Raw genomic sequence first — 24,500 nt, forward strand, 5'->3', positions numbered from 1 at the left:
GTTTTCCTTTCCGGGTCAATGCGTTACTGCAACGGAGCCCCTCCCCCTTTCTAGCTGGCCGACTTCCCTTGAACCCTGGGAAAGAACTGTCAGGCCAGCCCGTCCAGGGAACTCTGTTCTCGCTGCTTAGCGCCCTCACAGGTCAGGAGGGAGATTTACTACCAAGAATCATTGTCAAAGGTTTTAAGATGCAGAAGAAGCATTAATATATATTACATTCTCCCTTTCTGTAAAGTGCACATTTATACTCTAACGAGTATTGTATTCTTACTTGACTATGTCTGCGCATGTGAAAATATCCTTTCCTTGTAACCATCCCCTATAGTGGAGTTTCTAAGTAATCCTCATTCTCTTGCCATTGTCGCTAGCAAATATCTTATAACCCATTAACACACTGTCACAGTGTGAGTGGTGTGGGAAGTAGTGAATGCCCAAACAGCAGATATATTTTAAACAGCCCGAATGGTAGGAGGGGTTTCAAACGGTGGGTTTCAGTCCCAAAACAAATAGGTTCCAAAATAATAAAACAAAAAATCCAATCTAGTGGGGGGAAGTGCAGGAGCTCCAGGTGCCCGTCTTGTTTGTGCATGGTGTGGAAGTGCAGGAGCTCCAGGTGCCCGTCTTGTTTGTGCATGGAGTGGAAGTGCAGGAGCTCCAGGTGCCCATCTTGTTTGTGCGTGGTGTGGAAGTGCAGGAGCTCCAGGTGCCTGTCTTGTTTGTGCATGGAGTGGAAGTGCAGGAGCTCCAGGTGCCCATCTTGTTTGTGCGTGGTGTGGAAGTGCAGGAGCTCCAGGTGCCCGTTTTGTTTGTGCGTGGTGTGGAAGTGCAGGAGCTCCAGGTGCCCATCTCGTTTGTGCGTGGTATAGCAGTGCAGGAGCTCCAGGTGCCCGTCTTGTTTGTGCGTGGTGTGGAAGTGCAGGAGCTCCAGGTGCCCGTCTTGTTTGTGCGTGGTGTGGAAGTGCAGGAGCTCCAGGTGTCTGTCTTGTTTGTGCGTGGTGTGGAAGTGCAGGAGCGCCAGGTGCCCGTCTCGTTTGTGCGTGGTGTGGAAGTGCAGGAGCTCCAGGTGCCTGTCTTGTTTGTGCGTGGTGTGGAAGTGCAGGAGCTCCAGGTGCCCGTCTCGTTTGTGCGTGGTATGGCAGTGCAGGAGTTCCAGGTGCCCGTCTTGTTTGTGCATGGAGTGGAAGTGCAGGGGCTCCAGGTGCCCGTCTTGTTTGTGCGTGGTGTGGAAGTGCAGGAGCTCCAGGTGCCTGTCTTGTTTGTGCATGGAGTGGAAGTGCAGGAGCTCCAGGTGCCCGTCTCATTTGTGCGTGGTGTGGAAGTGCAGGAGCTCCAGGTGCCCGTTTTGTTTGTGCGTGGTGTGGAAGTGCAGGAGCTCCAGGTGCCTGTCTTGTTTGTGCGTGGAGTGGAAGTGCAGGAGCGCCAGGTGCCTGTCTCGTTTGTGCGTGGTGTGGAAGTGCAGGAGCTCCAGGTGCCCGTCTCGTTTGTGCGTGGTATGGCAGTGCAGGAGTTCCAGGTGCCCGTCTTGTTTGTGCATGGAGTGGAAGTGCAGGGGCTCCAGGTGCCTGTCTCGTTTATGCGTGGTGTGGAAGTGCAGGAGCTCCAGGTGCCTCTCTCGTTTGTGCATGGTGTGGAAGTGCAGGAGCTCCAGGTGCCCGTCTCGTTTGTGCGTGGTATGGCAGTGCAGGAGTTCCAGGTGCCCGTCTTGTTTGTGCATGGAGTGGAAGTGCAGGGGCTCCAGGTGCCTGTCTCGTTTATGCGTGGTGTGGAAGTGCAGGGGCTCCAGGTGCCTGTCTCGTTTATGCGTGGTGTGGAAGTGCAGGAGCTCCAGGTGCCTGTCTCGTTTGTGCGTGGTGTGGAAGTGTAGGAGCTCCAGGTGCCCGTCTTGTTTGTGCGTGGTGTGGAAGTGCAGGAGCTCCAGGTGCCTGTCTCGTTTATGCGTGGTGTGGAAGTGCAGGGGCTCCAGGTGCCTGTCTCGTTTATGCGTGGTGTGGAAGTGCAGGGGCTCCAGGTGCCCGTCTCGTTTGTGCGTGGTGTGGAAGTGCAGGAGCTCCAGGTGCCTGTCTCGTTTGTGCGTGGTGTGGAAGTGCAGGAGCTCCAGGTGCCCGTCTTGTTTGTGCGTGGTGTGGAAGTGCAGGAGCTCCAGGTGCCCGTCTCGTTTGTGCGTGGTATGGCAGTGCAGGAGCCCCAGGTGCCCGTCTCGTTTGTGCGTGGTGTGGAAGTGCAGGAGCTCCAGGTGCCCGTCTTGTTTGTGCGTGGTGTGGAAGTGCAGGAGCTCCAGGTGCCCGTCTTGTTTGTGCGTGGTGTGGAAGTGCAGGAGCTCCAGGTGCCTGTCTTGTTTGTGCGTGGTGTGGAAGTGCAGGAGCTCCAGGTGCCCGTCTCGTTTGTGCGTGGTATGGCAGTGCAGGAGTTCCAGGTGCCCGTCTTGTTTGTGCATGGAGTGGAAGTGCAGGGGCTCCAGGTGCCTGTCTTGTTTGTGCGTGGTGTGGAAGTGCAGGAGCTCCAGGTGCCTGTCTTGTTTGTGCATGGAGTGGAAGTGCAGGAGCTCCAGGTGCCCGTCTCATTTGTGCGTGGTGTGGAAGTGCAGGAGCTCCAGGTGCCCGTTTTGTTTGTGCGTGGTGTGGAAGTGCAGGAGCTCCAGGTGCCTGTCTTGTTTGTGCGTGGTGTGGAAGTGCAGGAGCGCCAGGTGCCTGTCTCGTTTGTGCGTGGTGTGGAAGTGCAGGAGCTCCAGGTGCCCGTCTCGTTTGTGCGTGGTATGGCAGTGCAGGAGTTCCAGGTGCCCGTCTTGTTTGTGCATGGAGTGGAAGTGCAGGGGCTCCAGGTGCTTGTCTCGTTTATGCGTGGTGTGGAAGTGCAGGAGTTCCAGGTGCCTCTCTCGTTTGTGCATGGTGTGGAAGTGCAGGAGCTCCAGGTGCCCGTCTCGTTTGTGCGTGGTATGGCAGTGCAGGAGTTCCAGGTGCCCGTCTTGTTTGTGCATGGAGTGGAAGTGCAGGGGCTTCAGGTGCCTGTCTCGTTTATGCGTGGTGTGGAAGTGCAGGGGCTCCAGGTGCCTGTCTCGTTTATGCGTGGTGTGGAAGTGCAGGAGCTCCAGGTGCCTGTCTCGTTTGTGCGTGGTGTGGAAGTGTAGGAGCTCCAGGTGCCCGTCTTGTTTGTGCGTGGTGTGGAAGTGCAGGAGCTCCAGGTGCCTGTCTCGTTTATGCGTGGTGTGGAAGTGCAGGGGCTCCAGGTGCCTGTCTCGTTTATGCGTGGTGTGGAAGTGCAGGGGCTCCAGGTGCCCGTCTCGTTTGTGCGTGGTGTGGAAGTGCAGGAGCTCCAGGTGCCTGTCTCGTTTGTGCATGGTGTGGAAGTGCAGGAGCTCCAGGTGCCCGTCTTGTTTGTGCGTGGTGTGGAAGTGCAGGAGCTCCAGGTGCCCGTCTCGTTTGTGCGTGGTATGGCAGTGCAGGAGCTCCAGGTGCCCGTCTCGTTTGTGCGTGGTGTGGAAGTGCAGGAGCTCCAGGTGCCCGTCTCGTTTGTGCGTGGTATGGCAGTGCAGGAGCTCCAGGTGCCCGTCTCGTTTGTGCGTGGTATGGCAGTGCAGGAGCTCCAGGTGCCCGTCTCGTTTGTGCGTGGTGTGGAAGTGCAGGAGCTCCAGGTGCCCGTCTCGTTTGTGCGTGGTGTGGAAGTGCAGGAGCTCCAGGTGCCCGTCTCGTTTGTGCGTGGTGTGGAAGTGCAACTCTCTATCCAATCACTGTGCACAACACAGCTGATCACACTAGAGCTGGTCAGCAGTCTTACAGCTACGCCCTTTCACCTAGATGGACGATTCCATCCTACTATCGGCCCATCCCTGTGAAAGCATACCACCACTCGTGCTTAGTGCCCTTCCAGCAGACCTGTCTACTCGCCCTTATTTGCAGGGACTCTCCTGTTTTTTGGACACCCGGGACAGATTTTCTGCCATGTTTTGCTCAAAACTCTACTGTTAAACCCCTTTGTCAGCAAACCATTAATTTCTGCAAAAGGCATGTATGGTATGTGGTTACTGCAATCCCCGTCTGTACGTTGTAGGGTTTAGGACCACGGGGAGCGCTGTGGCAGGCCTGCAGTCAGTAGTTGACCATTTATGATGGCTGCGTGTGCGATAAGCCCTCGTCCAGTAAAAAAAAAAAAAAAGCGTTTCTATTACAATTTCAGCATTAACATGCCACCTGCACCTACAGTACAATAAGAGAGTATTGGATTGTGAACCATGTCATGGTTGTTTTTCTGTTTGGTAGTTTTCCTCTTTAAAAGCAATTAGAAGGAAGTAATAATAATAGTAGAATAGTTGTATGCCTTTGTCTTATCTAGGTATTCACTTCAATTTAGACAACTAAGATTTCAGTTTACAAAAGTTCCCTTGTTTTGAAAACTCAATGTTGACAGGTATGTTCCAGGTCTGGAGGTAGATTTGCGACACAGAGTCATTCTCTCCCATTCACAGAGACCAACTTATTATGGAATCTCCACTGGAAAAATCTAGTGGTGCTCCTGTATTTTCACCTGTGACCAGTAATTTTACAAAGCTGCTGCTGCCGTCACAGTGCCAAAGAATCCTACCTTAGACATCAGGGGCTTCATATTTGCAGGGTTATATACATACTGTATTGTATGCTGCAAAAATATTACAATAAGGTTTGTTTCAATCAGTCTTATGTTTAGTTTTTGTCCAGCCCTTAGTGGACATTGATTCTGTTACTCTGCTGTAGATCACAAATAAGATGTCCCTGTATTTAAATGAATAATTTAAATGGGATTGCAAAGTAACCAGGAAGAGGAAATATAAACACAAATTATAATTCAAGGAGATAAGAAAGGACAATGAGTGCATTATGTTGACAAACTGTCTCCGCGGACCAAATTGTGTTCAATGCCCAAGAGCAGTAAATGGACGAATTAAAATGATACCGATGTGTACTGATGGAATTTATCAAATCTAATGTCCAAGGGAAAGCAGTCAAAGCACAAATGATGAGTTTCAAATTACAGTGCAAAAGTATATTTGTGGGCAGGACTATGTTATTTAGGGCATTCATTTGCTTGTTCTGGACAAACCTAATTATTACTTATCTTAGACAATTTTAATATAAAAAATGTGTGGTTGAAAATAAGAATTGGATGAAACCAATCCTTCGGTACCGAAATCAAATTTCTGTCTTTCTCAAAAAAGTTTTTTTATGAATACAGCGTTGTAACTTTCAAATTAGATTTGTTCAAGTTCAGTTTCAGTCACTTTCCTGATCAAATACTGATCAAATACTGTATTAAGTATTAAGTAATAAAAGTTTCCGGAAGCTATTCTGTAACCATATTGAAAATCGTAACCTGAGATGGCTTTGAAGTGAGATAAGATTAAAATATTAAAAAACAACGGGCTGAACTTCACCCAAGAAATCGTGGCTCCTTCACCTCGCGGTGAGGAGTACATTTTGTGCCTTGAATACAATCGGAGTGTGAAAGTTGCTGCCAGTGGTCACTTTGATCTGAAAGATCACTTTAAAACAGACCTACAAAAAGATAATTTTTAAAAAAAAAGCAAATGCACACCCCAATAACTGCCCACTTTCCTCCTAAAACAGCTCAACACCTTTGAATGCTGTCACAAAAGCAGAAGATATGTTTTGCAAATTTGTTGCCGAATATAACTTGCCAGTGTCAATTGCTAATCATTTTTCTGATTTAGTGCTGCGGATGTTTACTGACAGCAGTATCGGCAGGCAATTCAAATGTAAACAAAGACAACACATATTGTGAAGAAAAGTTTGGCAGTCGAAGCAACTGGGACTGTAATTGAGCGCCGCAAGTCTGGGCCGTTTTCTCTCTGAGAGTAGTGACACAAAAATGGAGAAGAAGCTGGCTATCCTGGTCCAATGTTTTAAAGAGGGACATGGAGCCAAGACAAGACTCCTGGACATGCCTGTTTGCAGTGGTGGGACAGCAGCAGCTGTCTTCAGTGTGGTGGAGAAGACATTGAGGTAAGAAAAACAAAAAGTGTAATTCATTAATAAAAAATGTAGTATTTGCATTTGCGTTTAAATATTCTGAACTATAAATACACTGCACAGATGCTAGAAGGCTACAAAATATATATGGGGTTTCTGATTTTTGGTTTTAACCGATAAAACCCGATAAAACACCCCCGATACAAAATAAATTAAATCGATGGATAGCCAATAAACACCGGAAAACACCGGAAAAACTGTGGAAGTGGTTAATCTATTCACGTTGACTTTACCCTTCTCACAAATAAAATAATATATATAAAAAAATAAAACCTACTACAAAAATAATAATAAATACATTTACCTGTATTTATTGGCAGCTTTGATATAAAATGCTCAGTGAATACCTGACAAGCAGGCATATCCCAAAATTATCATCATCTTCTCTTTCACTGAACCAGGGTTACATCCATAACCTATTGTTACGTGTTGTATGCTTTGATTTGTAAGCGTTCTGCTTTAGTTTTATCAGTTGCATCTTCTCATTGTGTAAATGTTGGTTTCTTCCTTCCTTTTAAAATGTGCTCTTTTTCCGATGATTCCAGCATTTTTCTCTCGAACGCAAGAAGAGCTCACTTAGTTACAGCACACCCCATGTGTCTTGGATCATCCTCCACCCATCTCGCCTGTGGACTACATCTGCCCTACCCATCTCCCTCTCCACCCCCTGCCCACCTTGTTTACCCCGTCCTCCTCAGCTCCCAAGCCTAATGGTCCCTCTTCTAGATCTGAAAATTGGACTGCTTGCTCAAGAGAAGCGTCACTATCAACACGTGACACATTTGTAACCTGTTCACTGTTTGACTGTGACTGTACTGCACTGTCTTGTGTATTATGGACCTGTATAATTGTTTGGTTTTCAATAAAGGCTTCATTGGAATTACGCCTGCGAAATCTCTTGAAAAGTATATTTCTTGGTTCTGAAGATGTGTGAGTCTGTTTCCCTTCTGGTACAGATGATAACGGTGTCTCATAAGAACATAAGAAGAACATAAGAAAGTTTACAAACAAGAGGAGGCCATTCAGCCCATCTTGCTCGTTTGGTTGTTAGTAGCTTATTGATCCCAGAATCTCATCAAGCAGCTTCTTGAAGGATCCCAGGGTGTCAGCTTCAACAACATTACTGGGGAGTTGGTTCCAGACCCTCACAATTCTTTGTGTAAAAAAGTGCCTCCTATTTTCTGTTCTGAATGCCCCTTTATCTAATCTCCATTTGTGACCCCTGGTCCTTGTTTCTTTTTTCGGGTCAAAAAAGTCCCCTGGGTCTATACCTTTTAGGATTTTGAATGTTTGAATCGAATAGATTCAGTTCTTTTTGCCTGTCTGCATACGACATGCCTTTTAAACCTGGGATAATTCTGGTCGCTCTTCTTTGCACTCTTTCTAGAGCAGCAATATCCTTTTTGTAACGAGGTGACCAGAACTGATCACAATATTCCAGGTGAGGTCTTACTAATGCATTGTAAAGTTTCTGAGTCAACATAAACTCCTAGGTCTTTTTCATAGATTCCTTCTTCAGATTCAGTATCTCCCATATGATATTTATAATGCACATTTTTATTGCCTGCATGCAGTACTTTACACTTTTCTCGATTAAATGTAATTTGCCATGTGTCTGCCCAGTTCTAGATCATTTTGAATGACCTTTGCTGCTGAAACAGTGTTTGCCACTCTTCCTATTTTTGTGTTGTCTGCAAATTTAACAAGTTGGCTTACTATACCAGAATCTAAATCATTAATGTAGATTAGGAATAGCAGAGGACCTAACACTAATCCCTGTGGTACTCCACTGGTTAGCTCGCTCCATTTTGAGGTTTCTCCTCTAATCAGTACTTTCTGTTTTCTACATGTTAACCACTCCCCAATCCATGTGCATGCATTTCCTTGAATCCCTATTGCATTCACTTTGAGAATTAATCTTTTATGCAGGACTTTGTCAAAAGCTTTCTGGAAATCTAAATAAACCATGTTGTATGCTTTGCAATTATCCATTGTCGATGTTGCATCCTCAAAAAAATCAAACAGGTTAGTTAGACACGATCTCCCTTTCCTAAAACCATGCCGACTGTCTCCCAGGATACTGTTACCATACAGGTAATTTTCCATTTTGGATCTTATTATAGTTTCCATAAGTTTACATATAATAGAAGTCAGACTTATTGGTCTGTAGTTACCTGGTTCAGTTTTGTCTCCCTTTTTGTGGATCGGTATTACGTTTGCAATTTTCCAGTCTGTCGGGACAACCCCTGTGTCAAGAAACTGTTGCATGATCTTGGTTAGCGGTTTGTAAATAACTTCTTTCATTTCTTTGAGTACTATTGGGAGGATCTCATCTGGCCCATGGGGATTTGTTTATTTTAAGAGCTCCTAGTCCCTTTAACACTTCTGCCTCTGTTATGCTAAAGTTATTTAAAAATGGATAGGCACAGGTCGACATGTGGGGCATGTTGTCAGTGTCCTCCTTTGTAAAAACCTGTGAAAAGTAATCATTTAATTTATTTGCTATTTTTTTTTCTTCGTCTATGATTTAGCCATTTGTGTCTCTTAGACATTTAACCTCCTCTTTGAATGTTCTCTTGCTGTTACAATATTGGAAAAACATTTTGGAATTGGTTTTAGCCCCTGTGGCAGGGTCGCTGGGCGGTGACATCACGGCAGAAGCAGGAACTTAAAAACACTGACACCAAATACTGCAGTTGCAAAGAAAGACACGGCTGGCCGCCGTTTTATTTACATACAAAAATAAATAAAACGTTTTAACAAAAAGACTTAAAACAGTAAACATAAATAATCACGAACACAAAGTCTAATACGTAATACAGGTCAGGCTGGGCTGTAGCCTTCACTGTTCCTGTATCTTTTTTAGTTACGTTTTTTTCGCTCCTCTCTACTCTCGCTCCTCATACACCCACAAGGTATTTTAAAACAAAACACGGCTACACCGTAAATACATTTTTAAATAAATACAAATAAACTCATGGCGCCTCACCGTCATAAATACAAATAAATCATAAAACAAACAAACACAAAACAATAATCTGCACAGGGACGGAGAGGGAAGCCCGTTCTAAAAATAAATAAACAAATCAATGTACAGGGCACCTCGCCCTTTTACAGCCCCCTTAGCAATATTGATTTCTATCTCTCTCTTGGCCTTTCTAACTTCCTTTTTGACTTGTGTTTGCAGTTCCAAGTACTCTTTCTGTGTACTTTGTTTTTGCTCCCTTTTAAATGGTCTGTAAAGTGCCTTTTTTCACTGAATATTTTTTTAATTGATCTGTTAAACCATTTTGGCCATTTTGTTTTAGATTTAGATTTGTCTACCTTTGAGATTTAATTGTTTTGCGCCTCTAGTACTACATTTTTAAAAAACAGCCATCCTTTTTCTGTGGATGTTTTCTCTATTTTACTCCAATCTACTTCTGTTAGTCTCTGTTTCATACCTTCCTAGTTTGCTTTTCTAAAATTGTAAACCTTAGCTTTAGTCATTACTTTTGGGGTTTTAAAAATCACTTCAAATGAGACCATGTTGTGGTCTGAGTTGCCAATGGCTCTCTGACCTCTGTTTTAGTTATTCTGTATTCGTTATTTGAAAAGATTATATCAAGGCATGCCTCCCCTCTAGACGGTGCCTTGACAAATTGCGTTAGGAAGCAGTCATTTGTCATTTCCACCATTTCAACTTTGTCCATCGTGCTCCCCACTGGTTTTTCCCATTTTATATAGGGGAAGTTGAAATCCTCCATTAGTATGGCTTCTCCTTTCTACACGCATTTCTAATGTCATTGTATAACACATTATTTTGCTCGGCGTTGAATTTGGCGATCTATAGCATGCTCCTATTATTATGATTCAGCTTTGTTTTCTTTGTCCAGATTTAACACCTGGAATTCAAGACTATTTCTTATCTCTTCTGTCCTGCCTGTCTTTCCTATACAGTGTATACCCACAAATATTATATTTGTCTCCATCACTCTCAGTACATCTATCACATCATAGTTACTTGTTAGTGCAGTAGCTACAAGTTCTAACATTTTGTTTCTGAGACTTCTAACATTAAGATAAATACATTTAATAGCTGTCTTACCTGAGTTGTTGCCCTCGTTTTGATGTGGTCTCCCTTCTGTTTTTTGTTCCCCCCCCCCCCACTTCCTTTCTAGTTGAAATGCTTCTGGACCTCCTCAAGGATCCTTTGTCCAAATAGATTGGTTCCCTTTTTGTTTCAGTGTAGTCCGTCCCGCCTATATAGATAGTCCTTGTTGTAGAATGTGCTCCAATGTTCAAGAAAGATGAAGCCTTCCTGTGTTCACCACGATTTCAGCCATGCATTTTGATTTTGTATTTCCAGCTGTCCATATGGTCTTTTGCAAGGTGCCGGCAGTATCCCAGAAAATACCACAGTTTTGGTCTTGTCTTTTAATTTCCTTCCTAGCTCTCTGAATTTCAGGGATCAGGGATCTTGGCCTGTCTCTTCCAATGTTGTTTGTACCGATGTGGATGACTACTACTGGGTCGTCTCCTGTTCATTCTAGGAACCTGCCCATGTTCTCAGTGATGTGCGTGACAGAGGCTCCTGGAAGGAAGCACACTGTTGTAGTAAGGGGGTCCAAACTGCAAACTGAACTTGCTGTGTTTCTCAATATGGAGTCCCCAACAATCAAGACCTCCCTTCTTTTTGCTGCCTGGCCAGCACTGTTTATAGGGTCCTGGATGTTGTTCCTTTCATTCTCTTGATGTTGGTTTTGGTCATCAAAATTTTCAAGTGGCTCAGATTTGTTGGATGTTTGGATTTCTGGTGGTTGTGTTTGACGAATTTTCTTTTTTCCCTGCTTCTGCCTATCTGAACCCAGCTGTTTCGAACCTCTTCCATCTCCCTGGTGGCTTTCAGTCTGCTAGGGGTGCAGACTTCCATGAATAGTGGGTGTGCCAGCTCCTCAAGCTCCTGTTGCTGTCTCATTTCCTGCAGCTCCATTTCTAACACACTCGTTTAAGCAAGTCCTGGATCGTGCGGCACTTTACACACACTTGATTGAACTCTGTTGGGTTTTCTCGGATTTCACACATCATGCAGTTGTCACAGATTACTGGCTTGAAGACCATGTTTTTTTTGTTTTTTTTGGAAGTTTAGTTTAGCTTCTGCAACTGTCAACCTGCGTTCAAACTGCTTCTAACTGCTCTGTACTTTTCCACAATTGTACTTCTCCCACGCTGTCGCTTCCACACTCAGTGGATGAGCGGCAGATGGAGAAAAGGTTTCCAGCAGGGACACGAGGGAATTGCGCTCCACAGCCTCACCTCCTCCCCCCTCCTGAATCAATGTACAAAAAAGTGTAGAAAAATCTATAGAGAACACAACCCAAATATTTTACAAAAACTATGCCAATATGTATAATTTACCGATTAGTGCACTTTATAAACAGTTGAAATTACCATCACATGTTGTTTTGATCTGTTTAGACACTAAGCATCAGTAAACAGTACTGCAAGGTCATTTGTATAACATTTGGGTTGTGTTCTTAATTATTATTTTGATAAGCTGCAGCAAGCTCAATCTTCAACTATTGGACTGTTTTGTATAAATAAATGTACAATTATAATACATGTAGATATGAGAAGATTTGAAAAATATTTGGAATGATTACATTGGAATTGTCACAGGGTATTTCCTCTTCACGCCGCGTGTCTCTCCTGTGACGAATGGCCCGTTAATGTAACACTACTATTTGCATTTAGCCGATATGCTGACTGAACTGCAGTGAATCTTACCTGGCGTTCCTGGGACAGATTCTTGTATATCAACCTCAATGCTATCACTGTCAAAAGCTCCTCCTATTGAGACAAGCAAATTGGGCATACACAATGTAATTAGGCTGTATAATATCATGGGACAAAGGATGGTCAGACGCTCCGTTCAATTGCTGTTGGCATTGCTCGACAAAATAAAGTTTCTGTTCTGTCGAGTAATTCTGTGCACGACCGCCAGCCATGCTTTCTTTTGTATGAATACAATGAATATTACACCTTTATATACTCGATTTTATATCTGATTTATGGTCTTTGTTTATAATTATGTGGATAAATGTGTTTTGTATATACCACGCAAAACTAGGCTAATTAAAATGTATTATCGTCATATTTTATATATATGGGTTGTTATTGTTATTTATTTATTTTTTACAGAAAAAAATGCAAATGCTTAATCGCATAAATCCTTTGAACTATAACGAACTGGAATCAATTGGTTTCTGAGCGCACCCCGCACTTGAGGTTTGGAGAGTCTTGATCCTCTGCTGCGTACCAAACCTGAGGATCAGCTGATCCCCAACTCGTTTGTTCGTTGCAATTGGAACAAACTTAATCTGCAGCTGGGGATGATCCTCAGGAAAGTACCGTAGCTAGTCTGCAATTTAGTACGCTTGATGCGTATTAACTCTGAATGCTCATTGCAATTGACCCATCATACTTCAGCACAAACAGTTTCTGTTTATTTGACCGCTTATGGAATAAAAACATTGTACCTGTAAAATACATTTCTAGACTAAAAAAAAAAAAAAGATTTGTACCAGACTATACTGGACTAGATGGCACCCATTTGTACCAGTACTTGCATCTTCTTGTACTCGCGCTGAACTGCTTCATAATTTGATGTATTCTACTACTGCTCTTAATTATAACTATTTTCTGTATCTTATAGTTGATTTTACTCTTAAATGTATCCGTATTCACGCTTTTTGTAATTGCTCTTATTTGAAATCGTTTTTATCCATTTATCGTACTTATGTGCTCTTAATAGAGTTTACTCTTATAAGCAAATATCTTTACTATAAGTTAACTGCTCTTAGTCGAACTCGCTCTTAAAGGTAATTATTTCTTGTATTCTTTATTTTGCTCTTATTTTCTACTGATTTTACTGTACTTTATAACTGCTCTTACTTGTAAGATGATATTTTGTAATGTGATATTTTCAAATGTGATACTTTGTAACAACTGTAAGTCGTCCTAGACAAGGGCGTCTGCTAAAAAATAAATAATAATTATGTGAAGTTTGGATTACGACGGGCCAAGAAGGTGTGTTATACCTTTCAGCCATCAGCTGAGACGATTCAAACCACGAATAGAGAAATCTGAAGTAGAGAATGAAGACATGGATATTGCAAATAAAGTGTGAGCCAGGTTTACAATCTATTTGAATTATATGTATTTGTGTTTTTTTTCGTTCATGTTTCCAAAGTACAAAGCAAAAACTACAACTGCAAAAGAGAAAAGCAAACTGGTTACCTAGTTTAATAAAAGTCTAAGATGTTATTTTTTTAAATGATTTATTGATACACGAATGTATGTATTACAGCTGTTAAATAAATAAGGATGTGAAATCTTTCTTCTGTGTTGGTTTTGAACAGTGTGATTATATATTTGTTAAGAGTAGTTATGTAATCCCAGGTGGTAACTTAAAAGGAAATGGTTTAGGTGGTTGATAGACATCTGCTCTGACTAAATGCACCTCTGGATTCTTAGCCCTCCTATATGCAAACCTAGGAGAATCTTGAAAGACAGTCTTGAATGGCTGAACACAATGTGGCAATGAGAAATAACAGTCGATTTCATCCTCATACTGTCAAACGATTGAAAGTTATAGGTAGAATAATCTGTCAAACGAGTTCTGGTCCTGTTTGTTGGAAGTCTCAAGGCACATACTTATATGTGGATTGTAACCTGTACTCTGTGAACTCCCCGTTAAATAAAGATTCGCCGTATTTTCACGAAGTGGCGTTTTGGGTCAATTTGTTCAGCACGGTGACACCCATGTTGATTGTGTTATGTGGGTAAAACAAAAAAGAGAATTTGTGAACATGAAAGTACTATGCGGAATCCTAAATCACCTGTAGCGAGACATTTTAACATAATGACACATGACATCTGCTCCCTTAGAGTCTTGGGTATTGAATTGGTTAATAATCCAAGGAGGGGTGGTGATCGGGAGGAAATACTGTTACAAAAAGAAGCGAAATGCATACATAGGTTTCAAACTGAATCTCCAGGAGGTTTAAATGAGGAACTTTCATTGGTTCCATTTCTGTAATTGCATTGTTGCAAAATAATTAATTGTAACAACATTTTTTGAGAAACAACTGTTGTATACCGTTTTATTGTAATGTTAAGTATTTATTGTAATGTTAAGTAAGAATGAACTAACTAATTGTAATAACCACCAATTAGATACATGCAGAATCTGGATACAGGCTGCTGGAACTCTGTAGATGGTCGGTGACTTGAAGTTTGAATCCTCTCCACTTCTCCTATTGATCTGTAATATCTGTACTCTGTTTGAACAGACACTATAACGGCTGTTGGCATGGGACTATTTTTAGTTTAATATAGGTCACAGTTTGCTGTTAATGGAGTAATTAGTTATACTTATCGGAGAAGTGACATTGTGGTTGTGCTATTGCTATTGAAGTGTATATTTGTAATTGCTGTTAACAGATAATTGTTCTGTATGTTTTAATGTGTGTGGATGAATGACTGTTGGAAATGGGGGCTAATTTTATAAAGTGGGGTGGGTTTATTTAATTGGTCTGTGGGAGGCGTGTGTTGACTGCTCCTGGTTTCTGGCGGGGCGCTTGGCACAGATTGATTGTGGTCCTTGTCTGTTATTTTCTTTGGGGTGTTTTATTTCACTGTGTGGCACTTTTTAATAAGAGTTTTGTTTGTAGTGTTTTTTTTTATTTATGTGTGGTGTTATGGCTGTTTTATACAGCCTAGCTTTACCAGACCTTCTTGGTTATTAAAGGGGGTGGCAGCTTGCACGCTACCCGGTTCACATAGCCTACTCGAGTCTGTAGCTCAGACTGACTGACGCGGCTGCTCTCCAAACTGCAATAGTTTGGGAGTACGGTTCGCTACATAGGTTTGTTTAGTTGGCGTTATTTTACTTATTTGTTTTCCTTCTAACACATTCGTAAAACGTGATGCACATAGGTAATAAAAACAACCAATATAAAAATAAACTATTACTGTAGATTAAAACGTTGGAACAGCACAGTGCAACTGAAATAACTGGGGTGGTGGTGCGGGGACTCCGGTTACCTGACAAGTAGCAGAGGTCTAGAAAATATTAAAGTACGAAATCAAGCCGTCGGGCCGAGAGTCAATCACACTCTCTACAAAAATGCGCCGACTGCGATGCACTCACTGCCAGTAGCCTAACCCAATTTTCTCCCATAGTTGAGCGTTCGTGTATAGCTCCTAATTCACTCGAGAGTGCTGAAGGATTTTTATTTTTAATCAACGTGGCTCAATGCGTTTCATCTCAATGCTAAACGCGACAGACACCACAGGTTGACTGTGTCTTGCACATTGCTGGTGGAGGGTTCCCTCTCACCTGCGCAGAGGGGTGCAAATGGGAGTAATATTGAATCGCCAAGTGGTGACAACAGATGCCTCCAGCCAGGGCTGGGGAGCAGTCTGGCAGGGCAGGGGAGTCAGCAGATCCTGGCCTGACCGCTGGGCACCCCTGCACGTGAATATGCTGGAATTGCGGGCGGTGTTCCTGGCTCTCCAGCACTTTCTTCCAGTGCTGAGTGGCACACATGTGCTGATCCGAACGGACAGCACAACAGTAGTGGCGTATATCAACCACCAGGGAGGCCTTCGGACTCCGGGGTTACATCGTATAGCTTTCAGGCTATTAGTATGGGCCCAAGCCAACCTGCTGTCCCTGCAGGCGACGCACATTCCGGGAGTGGTGAACTTGGCAGCGGATCTCCTCTCCAGGAGATGTCTGCATCCGTCAGAGTGGCGTCTCCACCCCCAGACGGTGGAGCGCATTTGGGAACGGTTCGGGAAGGCGCAGACAATCTAATTTTGTATCCCCTGTGTTTCTGAGAAGGGGAGACTGGGGTTGGTTGTCACACTTTTTACTCTTTATTATTTTCCTCAATCTGGTGACATTCTGCGAGGTTCTGTTCCTCGTTATTTTGAAGAATAACTTTTCACGTACAAATTGATGTTTTTTATTTCAGCGTAACTTTATTCCAAATATGATATTTAGATGGTTGAAAATTCGCCGGTCACCCTTGACAACCTGCCCCATACTGGGGTTGGTTGTCACAAAGTATGTTCTTGGTTTTACAGTAGACAATAATACTGTGTACAATGACAGAAAAAGTTGTATTTTTACTTTTATGTGAACATAAAAATATAGACCTATATATATTTGAAAAGTTGACCCATGCTACAAAATAATACCACAGCCTCCACAGAACAGGAGGACAAATAGTAAATAACTTAAATAAGCATTATATGGTGACATATCCTACATGTTGGTGTAAAAAAGGTAGAAAGAAAAAATATGACTTCTTCCTATAGGATTTACATGTGACAACCAACCCCAGCCCGACTTTACATGACAATTTAATTCTCTCAGTACTACTGGGAGAACCTACTGGTTTTGTTTTTACACCAAAAGATAGCCAGTATTGGGTTCTATTAACATGGCCATCAGTTCAAACAAACTCCAATACTACTAAGAGTTATAACATAAATAAGAAGATATACATTTTTTACTTTGGGTATGAAAAAAAATGAAATATGTGCTAACCTTTATGTTAGATGGAATTGACCTCAAATTACAAGATGGTTGAGTTACAGACAATAGAACACACATTTCAGCGTTAGTATCACCTGCCTGCACCATCTAGTGTCATAGTTATGAGCACTGTGACAACCAACCCCGGTCTCCCCTACATGGATTATGTACATAAGGAAGGTATATAGCAGTCACAGATCAGCAGATTTACATGGAAATGCTTGGAGATCACAGATGACTCATCGGGCAGGTTTGCAATGGTGGCATGGCAGTTATTACATTATTGGTTGGCAGGTTATTACATTATCAGGCAAGCCAAGTTATTATAGGACAGAAAATGTTATTACATTATTGGTTAAGTTATTACATGAACTGGTGATTATTACATTATAGGCAAAAAAATTATTACTTTATAGAGTATTACATTAATGGTTGTTACACGTGTTCACGTCACTCGTATTTTACCTCAGACAAGAGCAAAAGAAAAATCAGACAGGCCTGTGGGACGATCTCATTTTACGCATGCGCAATGTGCCAGGGGATACAGATTTCTGAGTGGGTACTGAATTGGTTACAACAGTGGTTTTGAAGAAAACGTTGATTTTCTTCATTTTATTCTTTGGCTTAAAGTATTGTAGCAAAAGGATTATGATGAAGGAACTCTACATCAATAGCCGGCAGTCTGCTTTATTTTCTGACCAGCGCAAGCTGACATGACTGGACACAGGGAGGGGATAAAACAAAATGGAGGCATACACTAAAAACACATTCAACAAAATAAAAGGTTGAATGTAAACAGGTCTTGTACACTTTATTCGATTCTCTGTTCTCTGTGTCGCAGGTTCACACCTTCAACAGTTTTCCACCACGATTTATATCCCAGCCCTGCAAACTATCTCCGCACATTACCAGTGTATTTTACAGGTACAACATTTTGGACAGTTATTTTACTCCATAAACGCCACATAAACAGAAACATATGTTTGTGCTGAAGCATATCGTGTTCCTCTTAAAGTAGATTCTACTTCCACCCGCCGCCCCGCCCAATTCTATCAATGTTACAATAGTAATCAAATTATTAATTATATATATGATTTTATTTCTCTTGTTACTGTACGTGGTATTTAATATAAATGGTATTTTATCACTTGGGTGCAAGCAAAACTATAGAAAAGTACACCTGAAACAGATATGGAAATTCAACAATCTGGAACTCCAGAACAGCAAGGTTCATTCCATGAACAGAATTACTATTATTATTATTATTATTATTATTATTATTATTATTATTATTATTATTATTATTAAAAGGGCTTGAAGTTGAAAATCTAAATGGAAGAAAAAATAGAGTAAATACATACATACATGCAACACACATTTACAGTATCACAAGTTGTGTGAAGCTGTTTTCATGAAATTATGTTTAAAACATAATGACTCCAAAGACAAAATCCCTACTGTCTTACACTTACACATTTGCCATTGCTTGATGGAAAAACCCAGATTCACCACTACTTATATTTGAATGTTATTCCCTTTTGGTTTCCAGGAGCATTGTACTGATTTGCATGCAGCGATCAAATTTACATTAGTGCTGCCGTTGATGACCTTATGAATGTTTAATAGAATAAGGTACACTGTTTGATCAGGTTCATTTTGCATTTATCACCCCCTCTGTGTTCTGTTACCTCACCAAAAAAAAAAAAAACACACACCAGTTTTTAATACCTACAAGTTCCCCTTTTCCTCGCGTGTGGGGTCATACCAGAGCATGCTTTTTCCTTGATATGTTTATCTACCTACTTGTTTTACTTAGTTTTCTCCACATTACTAAACAGATTTTGGAGTTAGCATTTCAACAAACATGTTGTCCAACCTTCTCAAACGCTGGTGTCAGTGCTGTGTTTCATTGGCTGTATATTAATCGTATGCTTCAACCTGAGCTTTATTGTTATGGACATATTCTAGATGTATGGGTCTTTTAATAAAACTTAACTTGTGTGAAAATAGTCCAGTAACATGCATCTATTGTGACAAAGAATGGCTGAGTGGGTGACGTCAGACCAGAAGACAGGAACACAAACGACAGAGAGATGTGGAGTTTGGTGGAGCTGAGCGAATGCTTTCGCTCAGCATTTAATGAATAAACAGACAGAAAATAAACGTTTGTAACAAAACACAAAAACAGGACACGGCACTTGCGCCAAAATAAACAGACATACAAAACGACTAACCACTAAACAGACGGTGCAGGACAGACGAACAAACACGGTGAGTGAAAACACTTATCTTTACGATTTTACTTTACTTTTACTTTATAATACCCTCCGTCTCCTAACCCGTTCTCCACTCACCGAACACCAACCACGAGTGACTAAACGTGCATCTATTTATACTGTTTGTGCTGGGATTCAATTACTAATTAATTATTCACTTGAATCCCAGCACGTGAATTCATTACGTGAAACCCCGTGTTCACATATTATATTTTAAATGCACGTGCGTGATGTGCAATCCCGTGCCTAAATACAAATATACACTTTTTAAATACACGTGAAACACAGACCCGTTTATATCCCGTGTACCAATCTATACACCAACATTTACACACGCAACATACAACACATAACACAAATGCACACAGGGGCGGGGTGCTTTGCCACATATACCCCCCCTTGTGCGCAGCACACATGGCCTCAACGGCCACCTCCCCCCTTAAAAATCCAGCAGTCCAGGACAAAGTCTCGGGCTGGGAAGGGAGGCTTCAGTGGGCCCATGGCTGGCCATGCTGTCAGCACCCCTGCCGGTAGTGGCACGGCTGACAGCCTGTTGGTCCCGTCCTGCAGCGAAAAAGCTGCGGGGGCAGGTGGTCCCCCGACCTCCCCCTTCTTCGTAGCCGGCAGCTCCCTCCTGTGGGGCTCCGGCCACAAGAACTCCTGCAGCGAAACTGCTGCTGGGGAAAGTGGTCTCCAGACCTCGTCCCCCTTCTTTGTAGCCGGTAGCTCCCTTTGGTGGGGCTCCGACCACAGTACTGCCGGCAGCGAAGAAGCTGCAGTGGGAGCAGGTCTCCGGACCTCCCCCACGATCTCCGGCAGCGAAACTGCTGCAGTGGGAGCAGGTCTCCGGACCTCCCCCACGATCTCCGGCAGCGAAACTGCTGCAGTGGGAGCAGGTCTCCGGACCTCCCCCACGATCTCCGGCAGCGAAACTGCTGCAGTGGGAGCAGGTCTCCTGACCTCCCCCACTTTCTTCGTGGCCGACAGCTCCCCTTGGTGGGGTTCCGGCCACAGTACTTCCTGCTGCGATGCGGAGCAACTAGCAGCCCCAGGCGATGCGGCACGGCTGGCAGCCCCAGGCGAGGGTGAAGCGTGGCAGGGAGTCAGGACCAGCCGGGATGCGGGTGTTGGCCCTCTTCTCGGCCTCTGCGACCAGGCGATTCTTACCCATGCTTCCCTCAGCAGCCTATGCAAGGGCTGCGGAGGGCCGCCAGCTTCACGCCCTGGTCTTTCTGGTGAAGGGAGAGGCAGCTCCTGCTTCTCTCCCCCTGATGGTGATGGAGGCAGAGGCAGCTCCCGCTCCTCTCCTCGTGATGGTGGGGAAAGTGATACCAGCAGGCATTCATCCTCTGCTGGTGGGGGAAGTGATACCAGCAGGCATTCACCCTCTGCTGGTCGACAGGGACCCAGCAGGCATTCACCCTCTGCTGGTGGACATGGCGGAGGCAGAGGCAGCTCCTGCTGCTCTGCTCCTGCCGGTGGAGGTGGCGGAGGCAGAGGCAGCTCCTGCTGCTCTGCTCCTGCCGGTGGAGGTGGCGGAGGCAGAGGCAGCTCCGGCTGCTCTGCTCCTGCCGGTGAAGGTGGGAGCAGCGTGTAGTCTCCTGGCGACGGAGGTGGGAGCAGCATGTCGTCTCCCCCTTTTTCAGGGGACTGGTGCTGCTCTGCCTCTCTTGCAGGGGACTGGTGCGGCTCTGCCTCGGAAGGGGAAACCAGCAGGCATTCTTCCTCTGCTGGTGGAGGTGGGACCAGCAGGCATTCTCCCTCTGCTGGCAGCTTGGTTCCTAGGGTTATGGAAGCCCCGACTTTCCTCTCTTTGGGCTGTGGACGCACCGACTCCTCCCTTTTGGGCTGTGGACGCACCGACTCCTCCCTTTTGGGCTGTGGACGCACCGACTCCTCCCTTTTGGGCTGTGGACGCACCGACTCCCCCCTCTTGGGCTGTGGACGTTCGGGCTCCTCCCACTCAGGCGTAGGACGTTCGGGCTCCTCCCACTCGGGCGTAGGACGCTCGGGCTCCTCCCACTCGGGCGTAGGACGCTCAGGCTCCTCCCACTTGGGCTGTGGATGCTCAGGCTCCTCCCACTTGGGCTGTGGACGCTCAGGCTCCTCCCACTTGGGCTGTGGACACTCAGGCTCCTCCCACTTGGGCTGTGGACGCTCAGGCTCCTCCCACTTGGGCTGTGGACGCTCAGGCTCCTCCCACTTGGGCTGTGGACGCTCAGGCTCCTCCTCGTAACTGCGGAAGGGACAGTTGGCGAACAGATGATCCTGGTCGCAGAGGAGGCACCCCGGCGTTGGCTTGTTAGATCGCCGTGGATGTCTGGCCCTTAGGCGGCACTCCTCCTCCCTGTCCTTCACCTCTTTATCCTCCTTCCATCCCATTTTATTTATTTATATATATATATATATATATATATATATTTTTTTTTGTAATCCAACACTTTTTTTTTTTTTTCCAAAAAAATGCGGTTCCTGCTCTGGCCTGAGTCCTGGAGGCGCTGTCGATCCCACGCAGGACACCACGTGTCACAAAGACGGCCGGAGTGGGTGGCGTCAGACCAGAAACAGGAACACAAACGACAGAGAGATGGGGTTTTGGTGAGGCTGAACGCGTGATCGCGTTCAGCATTTAATAAACAGAACAGAAAATAAACGTTTGTAACAAAACACAAAAACAGGACACGGCACTTGCGCCAAAATAAACAGACATACAAAACGACTAACCACTAAACAGACGGTGCAGGACAGACGAACAAACACGGTGAGTGAAAACACTTATCTTTACGATTTTACTTTACTTTTACTTTATAATACCCTCCGTCTCCTAACCCGTTCTCCACTCACCGAACACCAACCACGAGTGACTAAACGTGCATCTATTTATACTGTTTGTGCTGGGATTCAATTACTAATTAATTATTCACTTGAATCCCAGCACGTGAATTCATTACGTGAAACCCCGTGTTCACATATTATATTTTAAATGCACGTGCGTGATGTGCAATCCCGTGCCTAAATACAAATATACACTTTTTAAATACACGTGAAACACAGACCCGTTTATATCCCGTGTACCAATCTATACACCAACATTTACACACGCAACATACAACACATAACACAAATGCACACAGGGGCGGGGTGCTTTGCCACACTATTCACAGCATAGGCCCAGTAAAAACTATTAAATGAGGCAGCAGTGATCCAGCTGTGGACCACACTTGTTACTAATAACTATGCAATATTCAAAGTGATCAAAATAAAACCAATTGCCAGATGCACAGTAAGTTAAAGTACAGCTTACTACATCCGATGCGACAATTTTAGAATATTAGAATGCATTTTGGTTTTCAAATGTAAGCTTTTTGTTTGCAAGAATCTTTTCGTCGTTGTTGTTTAGGCATTCTCACACTTAACAATATTTATTTACTTTTTAGTTTCTTGTGTGTACAAAAATCTGTAATCCATTTGTTGATTTACTTTTATTTTCAACAAAGGGGAAGAGATCTGGGAGTCGGGCTGATGGTGCTGGAAAACCCCTCAATTTCTCTTAAGACTCTTTTGCAACACAGTCCTGTTTCAAATTCCGCTATCTCCTTTAGGCTGGGCACCCCCTTCCACATGTGAAAGTCAGTTCTTCAGTTCTGAGACTGTTCTAAGACTGACACTTAGGGTTTTCAGATACGCAGAGATGGCCACCGTTTAATATTAGAAGCCAATACCCAAGCGACACAAAACTTTGAACCACTACCAAAGTTTAAACAATTAATACAAATCCAAAAGTTTTGTAAACCAGTAATTTGACAGTGCATGTATATTCTTGTTAGTATTTCCTGTCTCTAGAAATACAGAATGATTTTAATGATGTCAGCATTTAGATCTGTCACTTGTAAACAAATGTAATAGCCCCCAACACTGACAGATCTAAATACTGCTGCTCTTTAACTGTAGTTGAATCCAGATAGGGTTTAAGGGTGATATGTTGACCCACTAATTAGTATTACGACATGTAATAAAAATATAGTGAAATGAGGTCCGTGAAAAATCAAGTTTATAAATCTTAGATAAATAAAATAGACCCTAATAGGTACACGTAATTATTTTTATATTTTTTTTTTAAATACAAATATTGTTTTATACTGTATATAATACATCCAGTCAAACAATTCTTGATCACTTCCAGCATAAAAAATAATGTTACATGTTACTGGTTTTACATTTATCCCTGGAACTTCTCAAAAGAAACCATGGAAATCATTGTGGTTACTTACCATTCTTCTTGATCTTTACCGTGTTCTTTCAGTGTGAAACATTGCCAGAGAATGATGGTGGGTTCTGAAATTAAACTCTATCCAGCAGTTTGAACTTCCCTTTCTGAATGAGGCTTCTTTTTTTTTTAGGCCACCACAGGAAACCATATCAGCATATTGATCTTTTTCTGTATTTGCCTATTGCAGGCTGTAGACTGATTCTTTCCATCATTGCAAAATATGGTGGAGGATTAACTGATTGTGAGCCTGACAAATATAAAAATACACTGCTTGTATACAATCAGAGAACAGCTTCAATGAATGGTGTCCACCAGGGTGAAGTAGTATTATTTTTTAATTTATTTATTTCTTAGCAGACGCCCTTATCCAGGGTGACGAAAAAATAATACTGGTTGTGGAAAAACACCCAGAGCTTTGACAAACATCATCGCAATTATAAAGATACAGAGATGAAAGATAATTTATGGGAGTCCATTTTGAAGTAACTGGATATGCCTGTGTGGCAAAGTGCCCCCCCTGTGTATGTTATATGTTACGTGTTGTGTGTAAATGTTGGTGTATAAGCATTGGTACACGGGATATAAGCGGGTCTGTGTTTCACGTGTGTGTAAATTGTATATTTGTATTTAGGCACGGGGATGGCACATCACATCACGTGCAAGTAAAAAGTAATAGTATGTGAGCACGGGGAATTGCACTTTAATTAATTCACGTGCAGTTGTACCGAGATTCCAATTGAATGATTGACTAGCAATCGAATCTTGGTACAACTGCATAAAAGCTGCATGTTTTCACTCACTGGGGGTTGGTGTTCGGTGAGTGGAGAACGGGAGAGAGAGGAGAAAAGAAAGTCAAGTAAAGTAATTAGTGTTTTCACTCACCGTGTTTGTCCGTTTGTCTGTTCACTGTTTAGTCTGTTTTGTTTGTCTCTTTATTTTGGCGTATAGTGCCGTGTCCTGTTTTTGTGTTGAAAACCCTTTATTTTCTGTTCTGTTTGGTTATTAAATGCTGAGCGCGATCACGCGCTCAGATTCACCAAAACTCCAAGTCTCTGTGTGTTACTTCCTGGCTCTGGTCTGACGCCACCCACTCCGGCCGTCTTTGTGACAGCCTGGTATATATGACTTTGTGAAAGGGTGGTGGGCAATTCACTGACACACACAGGAGACAGAGTTTTTATCTGAAAACACCACACTGGTGCTGTTGTCCGTGGCCTGAGTACCGGCAACGGTACACAGGACCACAGGAATACCAATACTGGTAGCAGTTAAAAGCTGGCGCACTCACAGGTGCTCAAAATAATAATGAAAACAAAAGACGAAATGAAAAGGGAAAATAAAACACAGTA

At 43.4% G+C, this 24,500-nt stretch overlaps 1 protein-coding gene across 2 annotated transcripts in view; it reads right to left on the reverse strand.

The window, feature by feature from the left end:
* LOC117420389 (FYN-binding protein 1-like) overlaps positions 1–23,252 on the reverse strand; it is a 69,084-nt gene extending 45,832 nt beyond the window's left edge. For both annotated transcript variants that reach the window (XM_059025053.1, XM_059025041.1), the window contains exon 1: positions 23,153–23,252. In XM_059025053.1, the coding sequence (XP_058881036.1) occupies positions 23,153–23,155 (3 nt within the window). In that variant the 5' untranslated portion in view covers positions 23,156–23,252. The remainder of the gene's footprint in view (positions 1–23,152) is intronic.
* Positions 23,253–24,500: the final 1,248 nt, after the last annotated feature.

Source organism: Acipenser ruthenus, chromosome 1, assembly GCF_902713425.1.
Source record: "Acipenser ruthenus chromosome 1, fAciRut3.2 maternal haplotype, whole genome shotgun sequence".
Lineage (NCBI taxonomy): Eukaryota > Metazoa > Chordata > Actinopteri > Acipenseriformes > Acipenseridae > Acipenser > Acipenser ruthenus.